General features: G+C 42.5%; 1 protein-coding gene across 1 annotated transcript in view; it reads left to right on the plus strand.

Moving 5' to 3' along the window:
• The window catches only part of LOC308100128 (neurexin-1a-like), a gene marked incomplete at both ends in the record, with an annotated part of 542450 nt that overhangs the window by 335285 nt on the left and 186159 nt on the right, over positions 1–21006 (plus strand). Inside the window, 1 exon segment of the mRNA XM_080449034.1 lies at positions 10671–10852. Within this exon segment, the coding sequence (XP_080305160.1) occupies positions 10671–10852 (182 nt within the window).

A 21006-nucleotide genomic window follows, 5' to 3' on the forward strand; every position in this document is an offset into this window, starting at 1 on the left:
ACTACTGTGTAGTTCCAGCTTTAGTTTGAACCACATGTTCGCTTCGAGGCAAGAGCGTCCTAACTCTCTTTCAGCAAGTCTGGCCAAGGAGTGCATGAATTGATTATGTTCTAAATGAAAGTAGACTTTCAAATATCGGTGAATCCAATGGATGTTTATTGTGGAGTATCGTATATCTTATATAATGAGCAACACGTTGCACAGTACAGGGCTGACACACAGAGTACTTCTACATTGCAGTATTCATACTTAAGTAAAACATTTGATTACTTCTTCCAGCACTGTTTATTGTGGAATATCGTATATCTTATATAATGAGCAACATGTTGCACAGTACAGGGCTGGCACATACAGATATAATACATGGAAGGTGTCATTTTATTTAGTTATAAGTACATAAAGAACAATAAAAAAAAACACTACTGTCAGGTTTATTGAATTCAACGTGTCTTCAAAAGATAATTGTCATTGCCACCCAGGGAGAGCGAGGAAAATTATCATCTCATTGCGATCTATCTATAGATTATGATGAAACATACATTAACCACTGTAGACCTATTTTATACCGAGGCTATTTGAAAATAGCAGATCTACAAGCTCACAACACGTCGCAAAGCGACACGTTGTGAGCTTGTAGATCTGCTATTTTCAAACATTTCAGTACTTTTACTTTTGGTACTTTAAGTACATTTTGATACCAACACTGTTGTACTTTTACTCAAGTAAATTTTTAATTACGGACTTTTACTTGTAACAGAGTACTTCTACATTGCAGTATTCATACTTAAGTAAAACATTTGATTACTTTTTCCAGCACTGTTCATTGTGGAATACCGTATATCTTATATAATGAGCAACAGGGCTGGCACACACAGATAGAATACATAGAAGGTGTCATTTTATTTAGTTATAAGTACGTAAAAGAACAATAAAAAGACGCCGAAGCTGTCAGTTTTATCGAATCCAACGCTGGTCTTCAAAGAGATAATTGTCATTGCCACCCAGGGAGAGTGGCGGAAAAATTATCATCTGGTGGCCGATCTATTTCTGTGTATCAGCACGCGATCATTTACAGGAACCCTTGGCAGCAAATAGAACCCGTAATGAAAGTGTTAGGTGCCGACAGAAAACAGATCTATAATGTCATCTCTCCTTTTCATATTTCCATCACTACTATGTGATTATGATTGGATTCCTCCCCAGTTTCTCGGCAGTGGAGGTAATACGAGGCTCGTTAAGGACGGGCCAAGCGCTTGGAGGTCAGAGGAAAGACAGTCTGTGGTTCTGACCTTAGAGCCAGAGCCAGCGTTGCCAGACCTGCTTATTATAATTTCCCTGCAATATTTTATTTGAAAATAGCCGATCTACAAGCTCACAACGCGTCGCATCGCGACGCGTTGTGAGCTTGTAGATCTGCTATTTTCAAATAGCTGATTGTATATGTTACAGTGCTCATGTGGCCCATAGTCGCTTCTTTTGGGCTGGTTTTCCTAGACCTGGTTGCTTGTTTCTCTCACAGAATCTGGCAACACTGGCCAGAGCCCGTGCACTGTGAAGCGGACCTAACATGGCTCTATACTGCATCTCTATGCCCACACACACACACTGGTGGAAAGTAACTAAAGTATGTTTACTCGAGTACTGTACTGTACCGCTGCATTGCGGTGGTGTAAAGTAACTTAAGTACATACTTTTACTTTACTGGAATATTTCCAATTTTCAGTACTTTTACTTCTACTCCACTCAGAGGCAAATATTGTATTTTTACTCCACTACAATTATTTGAAAACTTTAGTTACTTTGCATATATACATTAGTATATTATAAAATATACATTAACCACTTTAGCCCTATTTTATATTCAGGCTATTTGAAAATAGACGATCTACAAGCTCACAACGCATCGCATCGCGACGTGTTGTGAGCTTGTAGATCTGCTATTTTCAAACATTTTATAACTTTTACTTTTGGTACTTTAAGTATATTTTGATGTGAATACTTTGGTACTTTTACTCAAGTAATATTTTGTGAACACAGGCCTTTTACTTGTATTGTAACAGAGTATTTTAATATTGTGGTATTGCTACTTTTATCTAAGTAAAATATCTCGGTACATCTTCCACCACTGCTTTTACTTACTCTAAGTAAAGAAAACTGAGTACTTCTTCCACGACCCTGCCCATCATCAGGTCCATCCACCTCAGATGACACAGTGTATATTTAACATGCTAATAGAGCAGTTTGCTATGAGCACACGCTTCATTAAGTGGTGCTAGAAATAGACAGACTCACAGAGAGTTAATGCCATTAGGTCCTCTTGACATTGGGATAATGCGTGGTGGTCCACTACTACCCAATATCCCATAGGCACCACCTTGGCCGGGGCTACAGGATAACTCCAGGGCGGCTAGCATTGCATTTTTAATAAGAGGAGCGTTTGATCTGGCCCAGGCTTGTCTTCTCTGATCATCTCTGATCAGTGGAGAGAGGCATGCGGTGCAACAAAGGTAATAAGTGCAGATTAATTCATTATCCTGCAGCAGGGAGGCCTGTTGTACTGTAAAGGTGTCCTTTCCTTAACCCGACCAGTGAGTGGTCCTCCTCCTACACTGCAAAATCCGGAGTGTTAAAAGACCTTAAGAGCATCGGTATGTCAATGTGTATTCACAGCTTTTCGGAAAGATAACTAACACACATCCTCCATTCCTTGGTGCTGAGATAAACTCTAAGAACAGTAACATAAGAACAAAGCTCGCAACTCACTTGTTTAATGCTCCAAAGGTTATTTATTTATAACAAACAGCAAATTGTATACGACGTTTCGACCCTTCATTAAGTAGGCTATATGAATATACTTGAAAAAGACCGGAAGGGTCAAGTATATGAATATACTTCAATATGCTTGAAGAAGTCCGGAAGGGTCGAAACGTCGTATACCATTTGCTGTTTGTTATAAATAAATAACCGTTGGAGCATTAAAGAAGTTGCGAGCCCAGCTTTGTTCTTATTCACAGTTTTTTCCATATATATGTCACAGTACGTTTGGAGAACCAGTACGATTGAAGACAGAGCGCTCGTTTTTAGGCACGGGGCGAGGCGGGGCTTTTCGAGACAGGGTTTATTAGCGAGGCTCGCGAGGAGGAGGAGGAGGACGGCGCTGCGAGGCGGGGGGTTATTACGCGAGGCTCGCGAGGAAGAGGAGCCTCCTCCTCCTCCTCCTCCTCGCGTAATAACCCGTCCCGTCCTCTCCTTCTCTCCTTCTCCTCCTCCGAGGAGAAGGAGAGCGCGGAGAGGCGGGGCTTTGATGCGCCGACGGAGACCTGTCTTTTGTTGTTCCCCCCCACATAGCAACCAGGAAGCTACGCTAGGGGAACCATAATATCTATGAGGGGAACGCTGAACACGCGTTCACACGCACGGCGCGCCGACTTAGTGGAGCTTGAGGCCGAGGAAGCGCGCCCTCGCGCCTCCAGGCGCGAGTGCCCGCGGTGACCGGCCGACGCTCCACTAGTCGACTCAGCGCCGTTTGATTTGTAAACCGATAGGGACAGAATAGTTCTTTTCATGGATCACTGTGTGTGTGTGTGTGTGTGTGTGTGTGTGTGTGTGTGTGTGTCAGGGAGAAAGTAAAACAAAAGCCAGAACACAATAAAAGTATCTAAACAGTCCTGCTTTCAATAAACCAAAAAAAGCATGAGCGCGTGCGTGTGTGTGTGTGTGTGTGTGTGTGTGACTGTGTGTGTGACTGTGTGTGTGTGTGTGTGTGTGTGTGTGGCCATATATGTTTGTGCACAAGCCTGGCTTGTGGCTCCCTCTAGTGCTGGGTGGGTGGTAAAAACGAGCGCGCTTTCTTCAATCGTACTGGTTCTCCAATCATACTGTAACATATATATATTACAAAAACATAGACCATTTAATTCAGGGTCATCATCATGCCAGTACACAGATGAATGTGTCTGTGGCAAGACTTGTCTATGTCCGTGGCAATTATTATTATATACTCTACTGATAAAACCCAATTATTGAAATGTCATTGTCCAGGTTTTCTTCAGAACAGAATTGATTTAATTAATGCAGAAATACTATAATTAAAAAATGTGTAGCGCATTGGCATAGACACTATGGCACACTACACATTTAGGGCTGGTCTAATATGTGTTTCTGGTAATGTTTGTATGTCTGTGGCAGAATTAGAAATCTGAGGAACATGTCCATGGTGATGACCCCTGATTTCGTTTCATTTTTAGATTCTGCATTTATTTACATTCCGTTCCTAAATTTCATTAAAACCTTATCAAACACACCTGAATAAATGAGTCAAAATATAGTATTATAGTATTTACGAGTAGACTTTTCAAATCTTTCTGCTAATGCAACAATAACACAACTTTGCCAAGAAATAAATAACCATGCAATTATATTGTGTCAGCTGGGTTACCTGTCTCTCCAGCAAGTTTCAAGTCTTTGAAATTAGATTTCCATATGTGTTAGACAGTGAGCTTAGCTACTTATAGAGCTTAACTATTATTTTAACCATATAGCATGGGTAGCATTATGCAAGCTACATCACTGCATTTTCAGTACGTGGCATATCATCAAATACTGTTTGTTGCACAAGACGTGTTTTCATTGCAGTTTGTCCATCGCATCAAAGAGAATTCTTCATCCATTAGTAGCTTTTAATAAAAGCTTCAAATGGATGAAGAATTCTCTTTGATACATTTGTATTAAATGTATACAAATGCATGTTTTATTCAATCACAATGTCCTCAGCTGGAGCCAGCGCCTAAGTAAAAGTATCTATTCCACAATGTAGAAATACTAAACGGCCTGTATTCAATATTCAATAATATTCAATATTAAGTACAATACTTGAGTAAATGTACTAAGTTACTTTCCACCACTGGTCGTCAGCCACATTAGGTACCAACTACAGAGGTGCTTCAATGTAGTTAGCAACTTCTTTCAAAATACTAGAAAAGGGACGCTAGGGTTCAAGTGGTTAATTTATTTCTGAAAGGCATTTGCAGAGCTAAATTAACACTTTCTACATTGTAGCCGACTGTGCAGCATCCAATATTAACAGCCACAGTGTTCCTGCACTCAGAAGCCTCTAGGGACACTGAGGTACATACGTGCACATTCCCAGCTACAGTACAGTAGTGTGTAATGTGATAATTAGCTGTCCCCTATTCCACGAAATCTATTGTAGTGTCTGTCCTTTTTTTTCTCTCTGAGGTCGAACTGTGTACTCCTACACAGTAAAGTCCTCTGTGGTAATTTATCCATTTGCAACACTGAGAGTTAAGGCTTTTATTGTGTACACCTCGAGCACTTTGGCGACGTACCTTCCTCTCAGGGGGCTTGAGTATCTTTGCTTCATCCTTTTCATCCAGGTTTTATTATTATTAGAGAGAGGGGCGAGCGAGGGGACCCGACAGAAAAACGTTGTCAAATAAAAGAGACACCATACGAGGCAACTCTCTGTTTCCAGGACAGTACTGTATCTAATGACTACAATAGATCCATATCAAGCCCCGGCGTTCCCAGGAGAGCATACAAACAACAAATATGGAGCCGGCGCATAATTACCTCCAGCACTGCATGGGGGTTGTTGGATGAGCACGTGATTGCTGATTTCATGCCACAACACAACAACATGTGTAGGTGTACATTACCCTACACATCACCTCTTAATCCTCGACCGTCCCTCAAGGAGCGTTGCAATGGCCTTTACGTGATTGTACGTGATTTTTAACCCATTAATTCCGGTAACGCATCTCTGTCATTTTAGATGTCTTTGGCTATTCAAAACAGATATTCAAGCTCATAGTGCCGCACTATGAGCTTGTAGATCTGCTATTCTTGAACATTTGTGAAAATGTGTACAAAATCTTCGAATATATATATTTTTTAAAGCGAACATTATGTAAAATATTTTGTTCCAAGGACCCCCAGAAGCAAAAAATCAAAGATTTCCACAAATGTTCAAGGTTTTACAAAAAGAGCAGATCTACAAGCTCGTAGTGCGGCACTCGGTGCCGTGCTACGAGCTTGTAGATCTGCTATTTTTTAATAGCCAAAATATAAATAAAAATATAGCTCAAATCTAAAATGACACAGATGTGTTCCCGGATGGAATGGGTTAACTTGTTTTACCATCGACAACCGTCTTTAAGTTGTTTTCAGCTGTTGTTTTCCAGCTGCATCTAATCAGCTAATACAATTAATAATGGGTGTGTCTGATTTAGGTTGTGCCAACGGACTAGCACACAGTAATACGGCAGCAACAGCATTGTCTATGCTTGCACTGTGGCACGCCTAAATCTAACACAACCCGTTATTAATATTATTAGCTGCTGCTGCATTGCTTGTACATCACAGTGTACTATATAAAGTCAGCCTTATGCAGCCTGCCACGTTGTTTACTCTTTTGTAGTTATTAACCTGAACTAAAAAACATGCCCCTTGTTAAATGCACTCCTTGAATCTGTTTTGCAACTCATTTGAATACCCTCCCCCATAGAGTAGTTGGCATTATTGACCTTCGGTGCCTGGAGAGTGGGCGTTTGTCCATTTAAACTTAATGGCGCCATAAGGGAAGATCCCGTGTTTCCCATAACAACCACATCAGCTCCGTGAAATTAGCAATCACTATATTGAATAGTCCATTTTATATATATTTTTTATTTGTTTTGTGTATTTTTTTTTGCGAGGTCACCAACAGCAAATTATGAGCTGTCAGCAAGGCTAAAAGCGTGTGTCAGATCGCGTAAATAGACGGAGGCACAAAATGGTCGCTGAAGGGCCCTGTGAGCTTCCACAACACTGACATGGTGTAAAAGAGCTTAATTATAATAAGCTGGAACATGGAACAAATGTTTGGTGGCCCGAGGCTGGGGGGAGGGGAGGTGGGGGGAGGGGAGGTGGGGGGGGCGGGTTGTGAAGACAACCACAACAGCCTGGAGTAAGCAAGACGCACTGGAGAGATTACTCTATGAAGGACATGCATTAGTGAGGCGGGATCCGGGCTTTCAGCGCCACAAAACCATGCCTGCCACACACATACATTATACAATATACAGTGCATATATAGAGAGACAGAGAGAGAGATTATGGCCTGGGCTTTTTTTGTTACATGAGGTTATCAAACTGAAGGCTATTCCTACTGCCCGAGGTTGGATATTGATTATTTACATACCCATAGGCGTACTGGCCTATAGCTGACCAATCAGTGCACACTTATTATCACCCTGTCGGTTCTGTTATATAATCCCCACCCAATGTTATATACATGGTAAATTATGCATTTATTTAGTGCTTTTATCCATAGCGCTTTACATAGATTGTGCATTACATTCACCCATTCATTCACTCACTCACCGATGGCGGAGGAAACCACGCAAGGCACCGACCTGCTCATTGGGAGCAATTAGGGGTTCGGCGTCTTGCTCAAGGACACCTCGACACTAACTCTGGGGGGAGCCCGGGTTCGAACTGGGAACCTTGCGGTTCCCATCCGGCCGCTCTAAACTTTACACAAACTTTCTGAATAATTATCAAGCCTCGCTGCATTAGATCAAAATGTGGTTATGGCTTGTTATTACACCCCATTTCCACTATAATGCGAGTTATACAAAATTAAAACGATAAATCCCTCCATAGATTCGTGCTTCGCGACATCATTTGTTAATCACGTTATTGTTAATTAATGACGCAATTTCCCCTTCGCTAATGGCCGACAAAGCGCATATTGACTGAAATGTGGGAGTGGAATTGGAAAATGAAACAGGAGGATAGAGTGAGGCAGTCACATCGCTGCACTGTGAGGGAAGGCCAGGGGGGAGGAAAAGACAGAAATATATAAATAAATGGGAAATTTATCGATAGTTTTATATCCTTGTGAGCTGGTTTACAAGAAAATATTGGAATTACAGTCAGAATGATTTATAATCTATTGTTCAGGCTAAGGCTGTTTAACTCTCAGCCCCACTATGAATATTTCATCTCTCCCTTTTTCGCTTGCTCGCTCGCCTGTCGGTCTTCGTCTCTATTTTACACACACACACACACACACACACACACACACACACACACACACACACACACACACACACACACACACACACACACACACACACACACACACACACACACACACACACACACAGACGCACACGCACAGTAGTTTTTTTTTCCTCCTTGAAGATAGCTGTTTTTATGCTAATCTGACAACTGCATTAATTTTCTTCCTTTTTCCCCCTCCATCAATTTTTTTTCCACCAGAGACACGCACAGGCAGACATACTTCTCTATTCTCGGGAGAAAATGAATTGAAATACCACATCGTAATGAGACTTGTTCTAATTGCACTGAAATAGGCACTGATTTGATTGAGACAACTCCTCCGCCATGATGAAGCGCAAGAAGGCTGTGGCGAGCTTCAGAACGAACCTGTGACGGCATCATTATAGACTCTTATTATAAATGACTCTCCTCCTATCTAAATGTATTATAACTAGACTAAATATATAAAAAAATATCGTCCTCCCATCAGTTTGATGCTTTGAATAATCTCCTCCCTTTAATTAGGAGAGAAAGGCTTATTTCTAATCTTCCATTTTAACCCTTTAAGACCGGGAACGCATCTGTGTAACCACTTTAACCATTATTTTATACTATCAAAAACAGCAGATCTACAAGCTCGTAGCGTGGCACCGTTTGCCCCGCTATGAGCTTGTAGATCTGCTATTTTTGAAAAATTGTGAAAATGTGTGCAAATCTTGAATATATATATATATATTTTTTAAAGCGAACGCAACTCAAATCTTTGCTTCCGGGGGGTCCCTGGAACAACATATTTTGAGATGGGGGGGGGGGGGGGGGTCCGCGACCGAATACATATAATTTTGGGGGTCCTTGACATGAAAAAGTTTGAGAACCACTGATATATTTTGAGCAAAACGTGAAGGAAAATAAAAGCCTGGAGATCGAGGCTACTATAGTAACACATACGTTTTTTCAGAAAATATTAGGATTTAGAAGACATTTTGTAGAATCGGCCGCAGGTCTGAATGGGTTAATACATAGGATACTATCACAAACAAGTCGTTTTGCTCTCCGTATGGGCGGACCACCACTTTCTCTCTGGTGAAAGGAATCGGTAATTAGAACCGCTCTGGCGAAGACAACCCCCCGCCCCCCCGCTACTGGGTCACAGTCCCACCTTTTCCTCTTTTGCCGAAGAAGAGACAAAACGGGGCAACGCTGTGCGACAGGAAATAGCCAGTGTGTTGGAGGTCACCCCAGAAGGGCATAATTATTGGTCTAGGCATGCCGACACACTGGCTGCGGGCTGCGTCTGCCTTTGAGGCCGCCGCTAATGAAGCGCGAGAGACAGACAGGGAGGTGCCCGTTCGGCCCACTGGTTTACCTGGGCACCGGGGACGCAGCTGGAACGTTTTGCTAGCGCTCACTCGTATCACTTTACCTCCGGAGGTGATGGAAGTGGCATGGAGTAAAATGGAGTAATTGTGCAGAATAATAAGCTGTGAGCTGGTGCTGCGTGTGCGTGTGTGTGTGCGTGTGCGTGTGCGTGTGCGTGTGTGTGTGTGTGTGTGTGTGTGTGTGTGTGGCGCAGTACAATATACCTGCCGATCTCAGGCTTTTCTGCTCTAGTTTGCGTTTCTTCCACGATCAAGTGAAGACTTCAAATGTTTGTGCTGACAGTCTGCTATGGGTTTATGTTTTTTACACTCTCAGAGTTAAAACTGCAAAGCAGAACTTGTTTTGATGAATCAAACATTATTTTCACCGATCTGTGTGGTAGAGTATATGCTAATACATTATAACTAGCACATCTGCAGTGGGTGGAGGTGGTCACCCTACTCTTCTGTTGAGACATTTAGGATAGGATAGCCTCATTAACTCAATATCTCCCCTGGCCAAGCGGGGGTTGCCGCTTGGAAAGAGCGGTAGAAATTTGATCTCTCATGCGGGAGACCCAAGCAGGTTCAAGACCCTGGTACATGAACGTTGGATTGCAGCTTTAAAGGGACACTTTGGTAGAGGTTTGGGATTTTACTAGTTGAAGATCCGGATCCGCGGATCCAGTCCGGGTTTTCTTCCTAATAAAAATAGCGAAATCAACAGGAAGTTGATTTTTTTTATTAAAAACATAAACAATACTGGATTTGGTGATCTATACCGTCTGAATCAGCTTTGTTTGTGCTCGTTTACATGCTAAAAGAGTGACTTTGAGAGCTGTTTCAGCATACAATGTAAGTCAATGAGGAGAATATTTAGAATTTCTAATCAATGGAGCAATTATTTTTGATTTCTTGTCCACCTTTGGAGTTACATCATGGCAAGGTAAATACACAACGCAAACCTCTACTAAAGTGGTCTTGCCCTTTAGACTAACAGGATATTGTGCATCCGTGCACCTGCAATGGTATACACAGTGACATCATAACTCTGAGAGCGTACAAATTGAACCTGGAACCAAGTTTGGTTCCATTTGTACACGCTTACTGAGTTACAAATGGGTAAATTAACACTTTTTTAATTTAGCTGTGTAGAAGAAATACTTGACTGCTACTTCATCATGGTTGTCTCTCTCTTGCTCTCTCTCTCTCTCTCTCTCTCTCTCTCTCTCTCTCTCTCTCCAGCGGGAACAACATACATATTTGGGAGAGACGGCGGGCTGATCACGTACACGTGGCCGCCCAACGACCGGCCCAGCACGCGGGCGGACAGGCTGGCCATCGGCTTCAGTACGCAGCTGAAGGACGCGGTCCTGGTGAGAGTGGACAGCTCCTCCGGCCTCGGAGACTACCTGAAGCTCCACATCGTAAGTGACCTCCCTTCCTTCCACCGCTCTCTCTCTTTTAACGAACAATATCCACTGCTGCCGAGGCAAAACAAGTAATTCACCTTATTAACAGTGATAAAATGATGACGGCGATTAGACTGATCACCATGGATACGATGCAACGGCAACAAAGCAGAGGACAAAACAAATGGCTTATCGACTTTATGCATAATATTGGATTTGATTATGATACTTTACAAACTGAGCCGTCCTCCCGCCTCCTGTGTGCGATAAGGAGGTAATTGTGCGTGCTTGTTGTGGTCGGCGTGTTATTATGTTTGTGCTGGAGAACCCAGGGAAATGGCTGTCTCTAATAGGGCTGGTTCCAACACATCTGTCACCTGCCTGCAGCTCTGTCGGTTGCCACCTGACCTTTAGCTGGCTAACACACTTACTGACAAAAATACAGATGCTGGGCCAGTGATACACGCGCGCACACACACACACACACACACACACACACACACACACACACACACACACACACACACACACACACACACACACACACACACACACACACACACATACACACACAGGCAGACAGACACAACATAGATGTTAATGCCACTTGACATCACCCGCGAGAGCCGCTAGGACAGCATGTCCAGCAAATCATTCCATTTGTTCTCAAACACGCGCGGAAAGAGGCAGCACAAGGTTAGAGATCACACCACACATGTAAACATGGGATTGGACTTGAAGCTCAACTTCAGTTCCAACAGCCCATACACACGTACGTACGCACGTGTGCTCTCACGCACACACACACGGGCACACACACACACACACACATGCACACACGCACACACACACACACACGCACATGCACACGCACACGCACACACACGGGACACATACACACACACGGGCACACATACACACACGGGCACACACACACACACACACACACACACACACACACACACACACGGGCACACACACACAGGCACACACATGGGCACACACACACATACGGGCACACACACACACACGGGCACACAGACACATACGGGCACAGACACACACACATGGGCGTGCACACACATGGGTGCACACACAGACTCACACACACACACACACACACACACACACACACACACACGGACACACAGACACACAGACACACAGACACACACAGTCATAGCCACACAGATTCACACAGAAAGCATTGCAGTGACACGGGCAGGTCTGACTCCTAGGGCACACAGACACACACACACACACACACACACACACACACACACACACACACACACACACACACACACACACACACACACACAGCAGCTGTGATGTTATTCCCATGAGTCACCTGGGTCCCAGCAGCTCTGTTCTGTTCTGAGGTGTTTGTATGTCTCATGATATAGCCGCCGCCCGTCCTCCATAATGCCAGCCCTCCAGCAGAATGCACAGTGAGTCTGGCAGATTGAATCAGACATCAGGCCATAACAAGCCAGCCCATATACTAGAATAAAAAGGGACACACAACGCAGGGACGCACACAACATGTTCACTGTAGATCTGTTAAACTGAAATGTGCGCTCATTCAGATGTGCAGCTGTCCCCCTATGGAAGGGTTTCTCAAAGTGGGTGCCATGGCACCCTAGGGTGCCGTGACCCCAGTCCAGGGGTACTGCAGAATACTTAGATAATATTTGGAATTCATCAATATCACTTCAGTTAAACCACTTAGGTAGCCTGGCTCCACCCCCTGAATTGTTTGCCTCGCATTCAGGTGAAGGCTCGGTTGAAAATCTGTACGACGAATTGGGATCGGGATAATCCAGTATGAACCCAATCGCCAAAGAGTCTTTGAAAAAAAAACTTTGGCCACGCCCCCATCTCAGAAATCGGCTGCATTGAGAGGGCTTTCAGACTGAATAATGGAGTGAAACGAAATGAAAATTCAGGCTGAGTGTCAGGCTACCACTTAGGCCCTCTATGCTTAGTAAAACAGACCTGAGTTGCACTGTACTGGATTAGTTCATTTTCCATCTACCCAACTCTCTCCACCAGAAATATCAGATGGTGAATGTTCCCCCCAGAATAGGGATGCTGGGGTTAGTTATTTTCAGTCTGTTCTAATGGAAACGGCTATTCCTCCGTGACATACTGTATCGTAGGGGGAAATACTTGCATATTTACGTAGCGTAATATGACCATAAGATTCAAAAAAGTGAGCGGTGTTATTTAGCAACAACAGTGGTCATCACAGTGATGGAAGCTCACTTAAAAAAAAAAGTATTTTTTTTGAAGCGCGTGGTGCTATTTATAGGTTATTAATTTCATCATGCGTCTCGCTAGCCAATCACAGTACTGAGCAAAGGGTGTGAATAGAGTCAGCCAATCACAGTACAGCGAAAGACACACTTTCACGACGGTCTTTTCACGACTGTCCCAAACCCACTTATAGGAGCGGCTACACCGCTCAAAAATTGTAAAAGTGTATTTCAGGGGTGCCTTAGATGAAAACGTTATTTACAGGGGTGCCCTGGGTCAAAACAGTTTGAGGACCACTGCCCTATGGTCCACATATCCCCTTGCTGTGTTCTGGGCTCTTTGCCACCTCTACGGTACAGCACTGCTACGAGAAAAGCTAGGAGCTTTTTTCCTTTGCACCTCACAATAAGGGAGAAGTTCAGTAGAGGTTTCTGTGGGACTGAAAAAGCAGCAGTTCTGTGTTTCCCCATTTGGCCTAAGTACCGTGATAAAAGTGCTAAAGAGATAAGGTATGAATTGCTTCTCAGAGGAGCTCAACACTAGCAGCACTAGTGGTTTTCAAATGATGTGTGCGCACAGAGGCAGAACAGCCGGTGCGCCATTGAAAATTTTTCTTTTCAAAAAATAGATGCATCAACACGGTACCGCATACACACACACACACAGGCACCAAGCTCACTTAAGATTATTATGTTTTTTTTAAACGCACAAACCGGCTCACTTGTGGCCCTGGCCAGGTGTACAATATCATGTTCTAGTGTAGATATTTAGTAGCCTGGCATGGCCAGATGTAATATCACTGCATAGATATTAGTCTGGAATCTCTGTGTGTAACCTGCATTTCCGAGGGGCAAAACAAAAATATATATCTGGTGATAAACCCGCCCCATACTGGGCCCTGATTGCTCCCTCACAACTTCGGAGGGAGATAAATCCAATCTCTATTGAGCCAATCTCTATTGGCCTAATCTGCCAAGGGCAATTATTATTTTTGCAATGGGAGATTCGTCTGGAACCAGGCTAGATATTTAGTGGTGATTGAAAGAAGGAGGGGCCCCTATTATAGAGCCGTGGGGGAATCTCTGATCGACATTGTATGAGTTTAAGTGATGATAAGGAGAAAGACACTCATCAAGATGGATATATGTATGTTCTGTACTGTAATTCAATAGTATGAAATAATGTGATTGGATTTTCTGTTTTCATTCACTTGACTGCAGGACAAATCTACTACCCTGTGTTGCAAACAGACCTCTGAATCTAATATACTCTGGGGCAGTGGTTTTCAACTTTTTTTCATGCCAATGACCCCTAAATTTATATACATTTGGCCGCGGACCCCCATCTGAAAATTGATTTGTGCTAGGGACTCCTAGAAGCAAAGATTTGAGTTAAAAATGTTCGCTTTAAAAATATATATATTCAAAGATATGCACACCCTTTCAAGATTTTTCAAAAATAGCAGATCTACAAGCTCATAGCGCGGCACTCTGTGCTATGTGACGCTATGTTAATTAATTTTGTTGGGGACCCCCTGGTACACCCCCCCCCCCCAAGGACCACTGGTTGAAAACCACTGCTCTGGGGGAAAAATGCCTGAATCCAAAAATAAAGTGAAGTCTTTTCAAGCATTGTTTCTGCCGAGCTTTCACTTTTTCAAGAGCAATCATGACAGCAACGTGGTGGCGGATAATTTATAACTCTGTGTCAATATAGAGATGTAATATCATCTATCCTCCCAAACCCCAGTGATTACCGTAACACACTTAGCATTTATAATTAATTAAATTGCCGTCGACACAAAGTAATCAAAGAGTTTTACAGAGTAATAAGCCTGATACAGTTATAGTTTTGTATATACATGGTACATGGCGATGATGACAAGCTACTCCATACGTTTCCAGAGCATGTGAACATTTGCAGGGCTGTGACATACATTAACCACTTCAGCCCTATATTTTATACAGTACATAGGCTATTTGAAAATAGCAGATCTACAAGCTGCGACGCGTTGCGAGCTTGTAGATCGGCTATTTTCAAACATTTTAGTACTTTTACTTTTGGTACTTTAAGTATATTTTGATGCCAATGCTTTTGTACTGTTACTCAAGTAGCATTTTGAACACAGGCCTTTTACTTGTAGCAGAGTATTTCAACATTGCAGTATTGATACTTTTACTTAAGTAAAACATTTGAGTACCTTTCCCACCACTGGTAATAACAGTTATATTTTGTTTATAGGCCTACAGGCAATGACAAGCTACTCCAGAAAAGGATGTGAGCATTAAATGCAGGGCTGTGAGGTCAATGAGCCCTATGTTGTCATACTACTGTTGTCATGCAATAATGGCCATTACACACACACACACACACACCCCCACACACACACACACACACACACACACACACACACACACACACACACACACACACACACACACACACACACACACACACACACACACACACACACACATACACAAACACACATGATTTAATCTCATCAGGGAACGGAAGTATAGCCTTCATGTAAAAGCGGGAACGGTCCTTACAGTCGAACACACCATAGTATCTCCTTATATCTTATATAACCCCCACGTTAAAGTGCAATCAGTCAGTGCATATACCCTTAAGTCTCTCTCCTCCATCTCTCTCTCTCTCTCTCTCTCTCTCTCTCTCTCTCTCTCTCTCTCTCTCTCTCTCTCTCATTAAATCTCCCTTTCACTCGTCGCAGCTCTCGTCGCTCTCTCGTCAAATGCAGCGTTTCTCACAAAGACGGCGGATTCATGCGCGGCAGATTAAATAAAGAAATAAATAAGAGAGGCACCCATTCAGAGTGCCTGCTGATGTGAGAGGAGAGGGGGGAGGGGGGGGTTCGTACAGCCCGCTGCCCCCCGCTCCGACAACATGCTTTATCAACATTTTCTGCCCCCGCGAGAACCGGGCGTCACTGACTGCACATGCGGGAGGAAAAAGGCTGCTGCACACATGCGTGTGCTCGTAACCAGTGGTGGGGAAAAAGTGCTCAAATGTTTTACTTTAAGTAAAAGTATCAATACTGCAATGTAGAAGTACTCTTGTTACAAGTAAAAGTCCGGAATTTACTTGAGTAAAAGTACAAGAGTATTAGTATCAAAATGTACTTAAAGTACCAAAAGTGAAAGTACTAAAATGTTTGAAAATAGCAGATCTACAACCTCTTGAGCTTGTAGATCGGCTATTTTCAAATAGCTTAGGTAGAGAATTAGGCTAAAGTGGTTAATGTGTGTTTTATAACGTAATAATGTATATCTGCAAAGTAACTAGTAAAGAAGTTTTCAAATAATTGTAGTGGATTAAAAGTACAACTTGAGATGTAGCAGCGGAGTAGAAGTAAAAGTACAGCCAATTGGAGATACCCCGGTAAAGTAAAAGTACCTCAAAATTGTACTTAAGCACAGTACTTTAGTAAATAGTACTTAGATACTTTACACCACTGCGTCGTAACCTGCATTACCTTCTGTAGTCACAGAGACCCTGCAACCCAACACAAACACCCCCCCCCCCCCCCCCTTTTTTATAGAGACACATTTCCCCGAAGCCTCGACCCCCCGTGCACTTAGCGAGCGCATGCACACTACGCCGTATGTGGTGCATTGGTTCTTCTGAGACCGAAAGGTGCGAGACACGGGGACACAATAAATAACGTAAGGTAAACATAACAGCGCTGTGGGTTCAGTGTTTGTGCAGCCTCAGCTTCCTCGTGGGAACGTCGCTGCACCAGCTGCAACCTACATCCATGGCCGTATTATACAGTATAGCGAATAGCTGTGTGAACAAGCTCTGACGCATGGACATTGGTGGAAAAAGTACTCTAATGTTTTACTTAAGTAGAAGTATCGATACTGCAATGTAGAAGTAAAAGTCTGGAATTACAAAAGTATTGGTATCAAAATGTACCTAAAGTACCAAAAGTAAAACTACTAAAAGGTTTGAAAATAGCAGATCTACAAGCTCACAACTTTTTTTTTCACAACAATTTTCAAATAGCCTAGGTATAAAATAGGGCTGAAGTGGTTAATGTATGTTGTATAACGTAATAATTTATATCTGCAAAGTAACTAGTAACTAACTAATTGTAGTGGAGTAAAAGTACAATATGTGCCTCTGAGTTGTAGTGGAGTAGAAGTAAAAGTATTGACAATTGGAAATACTCCAGTAAAGTAAAAGTACCTTAAAATTGTACTTGAGTACAGTACTTGAGTAAATGTACTTAGTTACTTTCCACCACTGCGCATGGACCCTGAGTCCGTAGCACTGAGATCTGTAGGCTTTTAGTGGTACTTGTACAGTAGGCTGTAGTACTTGTAGTACTTGACTATACTGTAGGAGTAGAAGCAGATATTACATGTAGTGTGGATGTGTGTATTGTCCTGTATTAGTATGAGTGTGTTGACACAACACAAGAGATTCTACAGTACCAACGGGTGTTGTTTTGCGGCGCGTTGTGAGCTTGTAGATCTGCTATTTTCTTTTACCACAGAATTGGGTTGCTAGGTTCAAGTGGTTAGAAAAGTCGTGCTTTACGGCGCACCATGAAACACAATGAGCTGTGCTATACCCCCAGCTTTTTATGTGGTCTGGTCTGGTGTAATGGCTATTCTTTGAGACACACATTCGGGTTTTTAACCAATAAGCACCTTTGTTTGGCCCAATTTTGGGACAGCTGACGTTTTTTTGGGGCCAAACAAAGGCATCACCTTCTCCTATTCGCTCTAGGACAAGGACATGACGTATTGTAGGCAGAAGAATAGCCTACAATACTATTGTAAATTATCAACCGCAAGAAGCCTGGTAGTATTTATGTGCGCTTCTGCTGTAAGCAATGCTAAGACAGATTAAACAAAACTGAAAACACTGTCATTTTACGACACAATATACTTGTGATATTAAACTGAGAGCTCTTTTCATAATCTTAAACCCTAATAACACCACAATCAACGTCTGTCGCTTTGATAGATGTGCGTATCATACCAGCTTCATGGTTATGGCAGTGGACGCCAGAGGTGCATCTTTCACACACGACTTTTCCGTAACCTTGATTTCCAACGTTCCACACGTTCCACTTCATTTATATCTCCTCGAAGATAAGAGCAGTAATATCCGAGTGGGATGCGCATATCCCATAGATGTGTGTGTGTGTGTGGGGGGGTGGGGGTGTGTGTGTTGCTCTGTATATATATATATGTATGTATATATATATATATATATATATATATATATATATATATATATATATGTATATGTATATGTATGTATATGTATATATATATATATACTGTATATATATATACTGTATATATGTATATATATATATATATATATATGTATATATATATATATATATATGTATATATATATATATATATATATGCTCTGTATATATGGTCCGCTGTATGAGATGGGATTAGAGAAGATCTCAGTATTTACCCCTGCTCCCTGTTCATCCCTCACATTCCTCACTCTCCTAATCTCCTATACTCCCATTTCATGATGACAGGAGACCCAGCGGGGCTTGAAGGACGCCATCTCGCCTTGCACTCTCAAGAGGGAATGTTCTGGGTAATTTGTGGAGACCGTGATTTAAATGCACCTCAAAGGACTTGATACCCCCCCCCCCCCGACCCCCTCCAACCCCCCTCGCCTCTCTCATTTCTACCACAGATAAAGACAATGACTGTGAAGCCAGCCAACCAGTAAATGTATGACAGACACTTTCCTCAGGCTCGTTACCAGGTGTGTGCGCGCGTGTGTGTGTTTGTGTGTGTGTGTGAGAGTGTGTATACACTACAGTCATGTCCTGAGTGTTAATTGAACCCATTAAGATTAGATTTGAGATTAAAAAAAGCATTATTTTACCCTTTGGCTATTCAAAAATACAGTAGCAGATCTACAAGATCATAGCTACGAGCTTGTAGATCTGCTATTTTTGAAACATTTTGAAAATATGTGCAAATCCGTGAATATATATATTATTTTAAAGCGAACATTTGTTTCTCAAATCTTTGCTTCTGGGGGGGTCCATGGAACCAAATGTTTTGAGATGGGGGGGTCCGCGGCCAAATACATATAATTTTGGGTGGTCCGTGACAAATTTGAAAAGGTTTGAGAACCACTGATTATGGCAACATAATTAAATATTTTTGTATAAGATTTGCAAAAATGTGCACGATTTAAAAAAAATAGTTAACTCCGAGACGATACAAATGTGACCAAATGGACAATAAGTTTGGTTACATTTTGTTTACTCTGAGTTATAAATGGATACATTAACACTGTAGATTCTACTGTGTGTGTGTGTGTGTGTGCGTGTTTATGAGGGGTGGGGGGATGCTGAATATCAAGATACCATGTTTTGCCGCTGTTCCGTAATTATGATGATTCCCCCACAATCACACTCTCCTCCCTTTTTCTAAGGTGGGTTCATATTCATGAGACTGCTCAGACAATGTCCCACGTGGATACAACACTTGTCTGAACATGATGTTATGCCATCGCTGCTCATCTCCATAGAATTAGTCCTATTGCGGCTGAATGTTAAATCCAGGGAAATGTTCACAGTGTCATTATGCAAAACACGGAATTATATAACATAATGATCCTTTAGCAAGTTGGAATGATATTCAGTAAACAGTATAGGATACGGCGGGTATGCTGTGCGTTCTCTAGACATTAAGCGTACTTAAGGACTGGCCACCAAGAATGGTAAACATACCTATAAATATTTAGTTTTAAAAACTCGAATGGATGGCACCTGAATAAACATAAGATACAGAAATGCTGTGCGTTATGTAGACTGTTGGTTCTCAAAGTGGGGTCCGGGGACCCCCAGGGGTCCTTGAGGGGGTTCCAGGGGGTCCCCAGAAATATGTGTTAATATAGCATCACAATTTTAACCACTTTAACCTTTTATACTTTGGCTATTCAAAAATAGCAGATTTACAAGCTCATAGCGTGGCACCGAGTGCCGCGATGTGACCTTGTAGATCTGTTATTTTTGAAAAATCGTGACTATTTTTGCAAATCTTTGAATATATATATTTTTTTAAGCGAACATTTCTAACTCAAATCTATGCTACATGGGGGTCCCTGGAACCAAATATTTTGAGATGGGGGGTTTGCGGCCAAAAACATATAATTTTGGGGGTCCTTGACATGAGACATTTTGAGAACCACTGATGTAGACATTAAATACATGTAAGGAATGTCCACGTCAAGAATGACAACTTTAAAGACGACTATAAATGTATTTTTTTTTTAAATTGTTCTGGATGGTGGAGTCCACAGGTTGGGAAGGATCACTTTCAGAGCGATGTGATGAATGAACACTGACGGCCAAATCAAAATCCATCCATCTGAATTCATAGGACGACACGTTCAACACATCACTCACGTTGGACATGTTGACAGAACGTTATCGTCCATCAGGGTGGATGTTCACATCATCGTTATAGTTATCTTTGTACTTGCATCATTCTTGGTGTGGACAGCCTTGTAGACATTTCACCTCATAATGATACATATTTTGGTGGATTTTTCGGTTTATTTTAGACAGGATAACAGAGAGGAAGCCGAGGGCAGCAGCGTACAGTAGGTCTCCAGGTTTTGAAACCAGCGACATTACCTATTATGTGGTTGCAGGGGCGGATTAACCCTTCGTGGTGCCCGGCGGTGCTACGACCCGTTTCGGTGCCCCCCCGGGGACCGGTTTGTCAGCGGGGGGAGGGGGGGTGTGCAGCGTGGAAAATTGACGCTTCACCGGCGCATTTCACCCTGTTTTAGCGCTCCTTCAGCAGCCGCTGCTTCTTAATTTCGGCGCTTTTCGGCTATAGTTGAGTCTTCTTTCACTTTCTCCCCGCCGTTTGGTGCCC

Source organism: Gymnoscopelus braueri (assembly GCF_963280865.1).
Source record: "Gymnoscopelus braueri genome assembly, chromosome: 14".
Taxonomy (NCBI): domain Eukaryota; kingdom Metazoa; phylum Chordata; class Actinopteri; order Myctophiformes; family Myctophidae; genus Gymnoscopelus; species Gymnoscopelus braueri.